This window comes from Dipodomys spectabilis, unplaced genomic scaffold (genome assembly GCF_019054845.1).
Source record: "Dipodomys spectabilis isolate Male_0828 unplaced genomic scaffold, ASM1905484v1 ptg000115l, whole genome shotgun sequence".
NCBI lineage: Eukaryota > Metazoa > Chordata > Mammalia > Rodentia > Heteromyidae > Dipodomys > Dipodomys spectabilis.
In genome coordinates, this window is record NW_024870792.1 from 16,908,775 (window position 1) to 16,919,410 (window position 10,636).

The 10,636-nt window shown below is 40.6% G+C and overlaps 1 protein-coding gene across 3 annotated transcripts; it reads right to left on the minus strand.

The window, feature by feature from the left end:
- Positions 1-1,106: 1,106 nt before the first annotated feature.
- Hnrnpa3 (heterogeneous nuclear ribonucleoprotein A3) lies at positions 1,107-9,916 on the minus strand. 3 transcript variants are annotated; one of them, XM_042688259.1, is made up of 11 exons: positions 9,761-9,894; positions 7,929-8,051; positions 7,697-7,843; positions 7,411-7,621; positions 7,014-7,103; positions 6,836-6,931; positions 6,667-6,747; positions 5,660-5,803; positions 4,845-4,967; positions 4,693-4,761; positions 1,107-1,952 (listed from the first exon to the last, which is right to left on the minus strand). In XM_042688259.1, the coding sequence occupies exons 1-10, from the start codon at positions 9,830-9,832 to the stop codon at positions 4,709-4,711; spliced, it is 1,140 nt and encodes a 379-aa protein (XP_042544193.1). In that variant the 5' UTR covers positions 9,833-9,894; the 3' UTR covers positions 1,107-1,952; positions 4,693-4,708. The 3 variants fall into 3 exon arrangements, with proteins under 3 accessions (XP_042544193.1, XP_042544194.1, XP_042544192.1); XM_042688260.1 differs by lacking the exon at positions 1,107-1,952 and adding an exon at positions 4,230-4,600 and having other exon boundaries at positions 9,827-9,916; XM_042688258.1 differs by lacking the exon at positions 1,107-1,952 and adding an exon at positions 4,230-4,600.
- Positions 9,917-10,636: the final 720 nt, after the last annotated feature.

Consider the following 10,636-nt stretch of genomic DNA (forward strand, 5'->3'; position numbering starts at 1 on the left):
AGATCACTTAACTGTACATAACACAAATACTTATATAAAACCAGTTTGATATGAGAACCTTAGGATCCTGTTAACAGCAAACCACAAAATCCTTATCTGACTCTAGAATACTTCAACTCAAAGCATATTCAAATGATACTAACAGCTATTAAAGCTAGAAATACCAATATGCAATGCTGCAGTTTTAAAACCAATTATCAACCCAAACTATAACCAATATAACCAAATCTAGTGACTATAAGCATATGCTTGTACCTTTCACTTGGGTTAAATTTGCTGTAGGTTAAAATGTTTTCATATAACCTTTCCCCTACTCATAAAATTATGTTCCATCTGTCTATTCAGGTGTAAGAAACCACTTTACCCCCCAACACACAATTGTTTCCCAGTGTTTCTTCTCATGCACCCAATTGCCCAATTACTCCTGTCCAAGATATAACTGTCCTTTTAAAAACAGCAGTAAATCTTCAAAAGTACCTTTATTCTAACCTTTCCATTCAACAGACTTCCTTTGAAAAAAGCAAGCTTTTGCTATCGAAGTTTTACCTGTATTATGAACACTAAAGTAACAAAACAAGACACAAATTTCTAAAAAATAGTTTAATGAAAAAGTCATCTTTCTGTAAACATTTCATTATACTACAAATGAAACATTTAAATCCATTACAGACCACCTCTTATGTCTTAAAAATCAGAAAACAAGCTCTAAAATTGTGGACAGGCTAACAAACCATACACAACTTCTGCAACATTAGCATGCTTATGCACTACCTTTGTGACACCAACCTGAAAGTTGAGAAGTACTTCATACTGAGACAACTGAAAACCTTGAATTCAAGCCTATTTCTATTTAGTCCTCTAACAGTGAGACTTTTACCAGTTATTTTTAGGACATGAAAAATATGTAAAGTTTACCTTAAAAATGCAGTATTGGAAACAATAACCTATAGGTTTAAAGATTGAAATTTCCCCTGACCATTTCCTATAACATCCTTTATTGGCACTATAACTGATTTTTCAGAAATGACAATGGAACTGTGTTTAAATAAAATCACTTTATTTCAGATGAAATGAAAATACCTTTAAAAGAAAGTTTCCCTTTTTTAACTAAACCATGTAGAAAGGTTATTACCTTAATTCTGATTGAGAAATTCCAGTTCTGATCTAGACCCAACCTTTCTCTGCAAATACACCCTGGTGAGCTATTGCTGTTCATGTTAAGACACTGACTTACAACTTAGAAACTAGTACATTTGGAGTGACTGTCCCCTGAAAAGTGTTATTAAACCTCAATTTTTTAACAAGCCCTTTTAGGGCAGAAAAAGTAGCCCTTATGACAATCAGCAACTGATTTAAGTAGCAACCAAAATGTGGGGGGGGAAAGGTGTCTTTTAGAAATAGTATCAGAACCTTACTGTTTAGATAAACCAAACAAAATTTAACCTGCTGGTACAAATAATTGAGTTTGCGTGCAAGGTAACTTGAGGACACTTGAACAGAGATCTTGTTTCATCAACTGTTAAATTCATTGTGTTTTTCCTAAGCATGAGGATTGGCAGCTTAATCATGTCAGAAGTTATGCTTATTACAACAATAACGTTTTCATACTTTCTTTTACTGGAAATTGTATTACCCTAGACACTTAAAATGAACTCTATCTATATAGATGAAAAAAAGATGCCATGTCTAACTTATGAACACTAATGGTTATTGCAGGGGAATTAAAAAAGTGAAGGCTTTAAAGTTTGAATGTGGTACCAAAAATTCAGCTTGAGAATCTCGCCAATGTCCCTACTAGTGGGGGATGAAATTCTAAATATGTAATAGATTTGTGGGAAAATAAATGTCATAGGTTTTACTGTGAGCTACAAACCTTACCCAGCCAGAAACCTTCGTATTTAAGATGGTAGGAAAGACATTCCTCATTTAGGCAAGTAGGGTTCACATTCAACCTGCAAATCAAAAAGATTACTCTTACCTTGCTTTACAAAAAATCACTCTTTAATTAGTGAAAAAATTCAAATTCAAGCCTTACCTAATCCTTATTGCCCTTCCTTGCAGGTCTAAATGCTAGACCTAGTGTCTGTGGCAACTATCTCATTGATGTTCCAAAAGGCGAAGAACTCCTTCCTGCTAGACTTTCTTCGATATTTCAGTTGTAATAAGCAGATTTAACTAGCTTTTGGAAAGCTGCTCACTATCATCATAGTATCTTATGCTTTCACTCCTCTGTAGTTGAAGCTCTTGCTGCTGCCTTCTCATTCTTTATTTATGCTGACTTGTCCATAATCAAAAGGCTGCTGAAGTCCTGTCTTAGTGAGTTTCCTTTGATCCACACTGTGCTTTAGAAAGCATAACTTAGGTCCTTTAAAGCTGGTTAATCACCCTCCTCATGGCTTACTTTTCCACACTGTTCATCAAAGCTAACCTAATACAACTTATAAACAGGTCACATACAGAACACACCTGCTTATAGGTTGTAAACATCCACTTACTGAGAAATATTTTAACTATTAAACTAGTTCCAGAACATAAAAGTTGGTTAACAGTACAATTAACCTTAGATGCCATTAAAGGATACTGTCAAGGTTGTGTCAAACAATTTCACAAACATAAAAACAGGAAATGTTAAATCTTCCCCATTCCTTCAACCTTTATTATAACGAATAAAAAAAACTTGAGACAATTTAGCTCAATTTTAATGTTTCCCAAGCATTATTTTGACCAAGTACCCAAGTTATGAACATTGACAGTGTCCATTTATATACCACACTTGATGTTAATAAGACTTAACCATTTTCTAATATAAGCCTATTTTCTACACTGCTTATTCACATATGCCCATTAACAATGGAATGTTGTCTTGATACATTTATTGGTTTGAGTGTTTTCTGGAAAACTTCAGTATCTGTGAAGACCGATTTCCATGCTGGCATTGCATGCATCCAAATATTAATAATGCACAGAATTAGAGCAACAAGAGAGCATATTCAAACACTAGCACGCCCCATTCCCCTTTTTATTGCTTGTTTTGCTTAGTACTTTAAAAACCACGTAAAAATCTTGAATTCAACGTTCACTGTCAAATAAAGAGTAACAGCAGGGCACATACTAAGGGTATGAGTGAAATTGAAAGCACTAGCTGGCGCAAACAGTAGACATTGGTTTATATAATGTATGACCTTATTATTGAAATCTCTTCTCAACCAGTCTTCCAAACAAGATCACTAACTCATACCAACATGATTTAGATTGAAATATACACAGGAGTAACAGTGTGTTCTGTAGGAATTTAACTAAGAACTCAAAAACTACCCAAATTTCAATCCAGGTCTTTGGGAAGTGAGAAGCTTGTACTAAGCAACTGTGCTACATATCTGCTGCATTTGTTATTTTGGACAATTATATCTTATCCTTGGATTCACTCAGAAAAATGTGTAGGGTACAAACAGGAAAGCATGCCAGCCAGTTAAGGATTTGACAATGAAGTGTCTTTTTATTCTCTTGCTCTGAAAACTTGCATGGAGAAATTAAACCAAGGAAAGTAATAAAACTTATAGGCCTCAGGGGCCTCAAAGGAAAAACAGAATAAAATCAGGTATCCACTAATATGCTCAGACATTGCACACTTAGTGGTCCTGAATCAAAAATTAAGAATGGTTTCTAAAGGGATGAGGAAAACATCCACTACCCTTTACAAATTTAAATAGAGGGCAGCAGACATGCTTTACACTCCAAAACTATGGTAGCAGTCATTCTCAATGTGATCAAGGTAAATGTAGAATGGAGATGTTCTAAACACAGCTACGATTCAGCAAATCTTAAAACACACTAAAACCATGATTACATTGAAAGAAAATGCACAAAAACCAAATAGGGATTTTGAGGGTTTTTTTTTCATTTGAAGGTAATCTTAATGCTATTAAATTCACAAATATGCTAATTTAAATACCCAATCCTATGTATCTAAAACACACAATGCATACATACAAGTATCTATTCTCTCCACATGTCAGCGCCCATTCGTATCATGGTTTGGAAATGAGGAGAATAGATTCCCCTTAAACTGCAAGTCAGTAGGTGTTTCTTTACAGTTAACTTTAGCAAAATTCATACAAAATAGTAATTAACAATGATCTTTACTTGTTAACTCACAAGGAAACACCTTCAAAACTGCATTTTGTTAAAGTTTCTGTACTAAAATGTAGAAAAACTGAACTACACAAATATTGAAAAGTTAAAAATTCCTTAATTTTTTATTCCTGGTACCACTACCACAATTTACAGGGCAATATACCTGATGTAATGAAAAGAAAAAGAAAAAGACAAAGCTACAACAGATAAAAGACCTCAGGAATGTACATCTAATTGACACTACATTGCATTAATCAATAGCTGCACTTTTTGCAAACTGTGGCTATGACAGTCCTGAACAAGAAGGGTTTCCTGTTTAAGCTGCAGTAACTTTTCTGACTATGGATCATCGTTCCTTCTGTGGCAGATTTTTACAGTTCCTCTAATGCATTTGGGACGACTGTCTCAAAGTAACCTGCAGCTTTCCTGACAACTCCTCGCTCTCTCTCCTGCTAAGAACTGTAGCCTGTTGAATAATACAGGATAAAAAAATTATTACAGTCAGTGAACAGTTCCACATATTATTTATCATCATAATAAAAATTTAAAGATACCTACCCTTTTTCTGGTGTTTTTAAAACCTTCTGCTACCATATCCACCACTTCCACCACCAGATCCATAACCACCTGGGAATACAAAGGCAGAATTTTCAAATACACAAACTTTTAAGCTTAAGTGGCTCTAAAAGTTTTAACTAAAAATTATTTACCACCATATGGACTGCCAGAGCTTCTTCCACCAAAACTGCCCCCCTTCATGGGTCCATAATTTGATTGCTGTTGTCCACTGTAATTTCCAAAATCATTATAGTTGCCACCACCACCGTAGTTACCTAAAATTACAAAGATTTTATTTGTAGTTTACCCAGACCCAAGTTTTATCCCCTTAAAATTATGGAATTCTACCTCTGACGACCATGGTAGCACACTCTACAACAATTACATGCAATGTAATGACCAAGATCATAGAAATCTACCAACCTCCCTTTACCACAGAGGTTTCATAACAGACCCAAGAATGGGTTAAAGAAGAAACCCAGGGCCGAGAAGGTGGCTCAGTGGTAGAGCGCTTGCCTTGCATGCCTGAGGCCCTGGGTTCGATTCCTCAGCACCACATAAGCAAAAAATAAAAAGCCGAAGTGGCTCTGTGGCTCAAGTGGTAGAGCACTAGCCTTGAGCTGAAGATCTGAGGGACAGTGCCCAGGCCCAGAGTTCAGGCCCCACGACTGGACCAAAAAAAAAAGAAACCCAAAAACATTTTAGCTAAGACCACAGATGGTACCCTTATTCACTTCAAAATTCAAGTACTCAATTTGCATGTTCTATTTCCTAGTTTAGAAGGGCCCACTTTACAACTTCTAAGAGGTAAGGATACTTTTACTCCTTTACTCTATGGCCAAGGAAAATTAGCTTCAGTCTGTATTTTTCTACCATTGTATTTTATTAAAGTGTTAAAAACATCTTTTAAACAGTTGTAATGAAAAAGAGTATCGAATATTTATCAAATGAATAAAAGCAAACTTACCACCACCAAAATTTCCTCCTTCATTGTAACCATCATATCCTCCTCCACCACCACCATATCCTCCACCTTGGTTTCCATAACCTGGTCCACCACCACCATAGCCTCCTCTACTACTATAACCAGGACCGCCGCCATAGTTGCCACCTGAATGAAAACAAGCCACATAAAACATTATAAGGGAAAGGGCTGGGAAGGTGGCTCAGTGGTAGACCACTTGCCTTGCATGCCTAAGGCCCTGGGTTTGATTCCTCAGCACCACATAAGCAAAAAGAAAACCTGATAATAGGGCTGGGAACGTGGCTCAGTAGTAGAGTGCTTGCCTAGCATGCATGAAGCCCTAGGTTTGATTCCTCAGTACCACATACACAGAAAAAGCCAAAAGTGGTGCTATGGCTCAAGTGGCACGAGCAAAAGAAGCCCAGGACATTGCCTAAGCCCTGAGTTCAGGCCCCAGGACCGCCCCTCCCCCTCCCCAAAAAGAACCGACAAAAACAAAAAACAAAAACCCCTAATGCTTAGCCATTAACAGTAAGAATCTTAACTGAATCTTGAAAACAAAATTCATCTGTTAAATATTTAAATTTCACAAAGAAAAACAAGGCCAGCTTGGCCCTGGTGCTTTCATCAGGGGGGCAAAGTCTGAAGCCAGTTCACACAAAACTCCATTTCCAATTATCCAGCAAAATGCTAAGATGGAGGTGTGGTTCAAGTAGTGAGCAAATAAACTGAGTGAAGTAGGCCTGAGTACCTGCACCCTCCAAAAAAGCCACAATAACTCAACTGCTAACACAGATGAATCTTGGGGGTGGGGGTGAAAAAAGGAGTAGGGCCCTCAAGCTTGCAGGCTATGCTCTATCATGAGTCATATCCTTAGCCCACAGTAAAATATATCTTTTTGGCCAAAAAGGACTAACGGTCAATCTCCAAGGGGAAAGTTCACTCTTCTGAAGTTTAAAAGTATATTTAATCCATCTAATCCAATTTAGACAAAATAAGCGTAAGCTTACCATCACCTCCAAATCCATTGTATCCACCATCACCTCCTCCATAGCTACCTCTGCTGCCACCACCTCCACCACCATAGCCTCCTAAGGAAAGCGAAGATATAATTAAAATTATATATGCAAGTTACTGTTCAAGATACATTTGTACTTACAACTGAAGTATATATCCTACCTCTTCCACCAAAGTTTCCACCACGTCCAAAATTACCTCCACCACCTCCAAAGTTTCCTCCACGACCCATAAAGTTGCCAGATCCACCTCCACGACCTTTAACACAGGCCAAGTTAAGGTTTTTAAGAATTTCACTAACATCACTCATTTATTATATACGTGTAACAGATCTACTTACCTCTTTGTGATCCAGCAGACTGCATCTCTTGTTTAGAGAGGGCCTTTTTCACTTCACAATTATGCCCATTAATAGTGTGGTATTTCTGAACTAAAATTTTTTTAATCAAACAAAAGAAAGTTATTTTATGTTTGGAAAAGAACATAAAAATGATAACCTCTGTCATTATGCACCTCATTAACACACTGTCAGTAAGACAGCTGAGTCTTGAGTGAGGGTAAGGGAATGTTCTGGGAAGTTAAAATGTTGATTTCTTGAACTAGATGCTGGTCACACAGGTACAATTTACAGAAAGTGACCTACCCACTTTTTAGGTTAGTAAATACAACAAAATTTGCTAAGCAACTTAGCAAATTTAGTTGAAACTAAAAATTCAAATTCCAGTATTTTTACTTACCAACAATTTTATCAACTGTATCATGATCATCAAAAGTTACAAAAGCAAATCCTCTCTTTTTTCCACTCTGCCGGTCTTCCATAACTTCTATGGTTTCAATCTTGCCATATTTTTCAAAGTAGTCTCTCAAATTATATTCTTCTGTATCTTCTTTAATACCACCAACAAAAATTTTCTTCACTGTTAGATGGGCTCCTGGCTTCACAGAATCCTACAGATAAAGAAATTAAGTCAAAAAGCCAAACTTTCACTGTTCCACATATAATACAACAAGGTATTGAAATACCTCTCTAGAAACCGCTCTCTTTGGTTCCACAACACGTCCATCAACCTTGTGGGGTCTAGCACACATGGCTGCATCCACCTCTTCAACACAAGAATAAGTCACAAAACCGAAGCCCCTGGAACGTTTTGTCTGAGGATCTCTCATTACCTACAAAATAAAAATTTTAAAAAATTTAGTATACCTCCACAGGTCCTCTACCCTTCCTAAGAATCTTTTTCTTCCTTTAACTTACCACACAATCTGTGAGTGTGCCCCATTTCTCAAAATGTTCTCTTAAACTATCATCTGTAGTTTCGAAGCTCAGACCACCAATAAACAGCTTCCGCAGCTGCTCTGGTTCCTTTGGATCATGGCCCTAGGAAAAAGAATCATTATGTTTTATTATTTCTTGTAATTTTTTAAAATTTGCATTCTTTGTAAGCTCCTGTAGCATTAACAGTTTGACCAATTAATTTACCTAAAATGGCGCCAAGAATTACTTTAAGTCAAAATAATTCCAGAATAAAAAAAATCCTTTCTTCAACGCTGCAACTAAGTGTCCAGGAAGAGATTATTTTAATTAATAAGTCATTTTAATTAATAAGTCATTTTCTAAGAAGCATGGTATCCAGAATGTTCAACCACTCCATTTGAAGTATTTCTAATCTACACTTCCAACATCTAACTTGAAATGACAGCCTGCAAAATACACCTGGCAAATCTAGAGAAAAATCAACATTACAATAGATATTCCTAGGCTAAACCAACATCTCTCCACAAAAAAAAAAAAAATTTTTTTTGAAAGATAAGCAAACCATGTAGCTTTCTGCTATCAATGTTACATGATACAATATATGCATTTACATCATATGGTCAAAGTGATCCAAATACAACTTACGACGTGTACAGTATAAACTGCCTGACCAGAGTTAAGCACAAAACAGAAATGCTCATTAAAAAGTTAAGATGCAACCTGAAATTGTTTCCCAATGCTACAAAATGGCCACAATCTTGCACGAATTTCGATCATCTGAAGTCCTTTAATTAAAGGGTTCACATTTATATTCTAATGTCCTCTAGAAACAGAAGTTAGGAGATCTTCGTATGCTAGGTTAAACGGTTAACAGCCTGTTAATCCACTTTCCCTGTTGGCTAAAGTATTTCGTAAGAACAGGAAAACTGACTGAAGAAATAGAACACGTACACAAATCTCAAACACTTAAGGAACTAGAACTCATAAAATACCACCAGATCCAAAACAAGCAACGGGATATTCAGGCTTTTTTTTTCAAATAGCTAAGTTCCTATTTCACTACTACACATGTAAATTTCAAATTCTACAACAATAAAAAGCACTTCACCCACATGGTGATCTGAGTAGTACCATTCTAAATACTGTAGGAAGCAGTTTAAATCGGCAGGCTCTCCGAAAAAAAAAAACCCCAACCGGGAGCTGTTAACAGGCTAAACAATTTCACCAGTTCTGGTCGCCGCCGTGCTCCGTAAAGGCCTAGAATCGCGCCCCGAGAACTTCAGTAAAAGCACCGCGCCCCGGAGCTTCTCGGCCATTTTCGGCAACGCCGGGCCGCCTCCCGCCATCTCTCTCCAATCCCGCGCTCTTTCCCGGCGACGCAGCGAGGCGGCGGCCATTGCGGACCAATGCGCCATTTCGTAACGCGGCGGCGGATCGGAGTCGATGTGGCCGCCGCCCGCCTGCTCGGTCGCCCGGATGTGCCTGCTCGTCCCCTCCCCTCCCCCACCACCTCCTCCCAACCGCTCCCGGGAAGGCCCGCCATGCCGCTCTCGGCCACGCATCCGAGGCCGCGCAGCCGGCGGGCCGTCTGGCCTCCTAAGGGGTCCCCCGACCACGCTGCGTCTCCGTGGGCCACCAGTGAGGCCGAAGGTGCAGGCGAGGCGGGCCAGGAGCCCCGAGGAGGCCTCACAGGCCTGCTCCCCTCCCCCACCCGCCGCCCGTCTCAACGCAGAGCGCGGGACGGCCGACTCGGTCCACCCGGCCTCCCCGCTCCCCGCCAGGCCCCCCCAAGCCGGTTGCTACCCATCAACCCCCCGCTCTCCCCCTAATACCTCCTCCCCCCGGCGACGGCGGCGACGGCCGGAGTCGGGCTGGGGGCGACCGGGCGGCGGTTTTACCTCCATTTTGAGACCGGACTCGCCTCTTCCAACTCGAGTTCAATATGGGACCGAGAGGAAGAGGCGGGGCTAGTCGTCACGTGACGCTCTTTCCGCGCGCCGCCGGCCTGCCGGGGGAGGGGCGATCTCGGGAAGGGGCGTGGCCAGGCAGGAGCGAAGGGGGACTAGACCAGCGGGTTGGCGGGCGGAGGTTTGGCGGGTCGCGGGAGCGCGCGCGCCTCACTAACATCCAATGAAGTGCCGCCCTGGTCGCTGTTCGCGCCTGGGCGGCTGTCGGCACGTCAAAAAGGTCTCGGCCAATGGTGAGCGCCCACGTCGGGAGAACGTCTCCTGACCGCGCGTCACCTGAAAGAAAGGCCTTTCCCTTTCTTCTCGCGCGGCCTGCCCCTCCCCCGCGCGGGCCTCTTCGTCCCTGTTTCCGAATCCTTCCCGGTCCCGTTTCTGAAGTTAAAAAACACATTTTCCTGTACCGTAAATTGCTAGAAAGCCCTCCGTGTCCAATGGATAACTTCTAACGTTTTCAGTTGCCGGATTCCAGTGACTGCGACGCCCACCGGGGAGGGCCTGTCCTGAAATCCGCACGACGGTGACATTGCCTGTGTCCTGGGCCTGGCCCGGGCCTCGCCTGAGGCTGACACACTGGTTTTCCCCTTGACGACCTGAGGCCGGGCTGACGGAGGTCAGGGCGCTAGGCACACTGATCCCAGGTTAGGTCGCAGATGCTCGCTAATGCTTTTCTAGCTGTGGAGAACAAACAAGCGGTCACGTCTGCCCTAGGACACAGCATCTAGAGAAACGAGTGAGAGGAAA

Bases quoted from the DNA above. Each gene is read 5' to 3' on its own strand.
- Hnrnpa3 (XM_042688259.1), bottom strand. From the start codon at position 9,832: ATGGAGGTAAAACCGCCGCCCGGTCGCCCCCAGCCCGACTCCGGCCGT. The intron at 7,104-7,410 runs GTAAGTAAAAAT...AAAAAATTTTAG, and splicing joins TACAGTTGATAAAATTGTTG to TTCAGAAATACCACACTATT. The intron at 4,762-4,844 runs GTAAATAATTTT...TTGTATTCCCAG, and splicing joins CTCTGGCAGTCCATATGGTG to GTGGTTATGGATCTGGTGGT.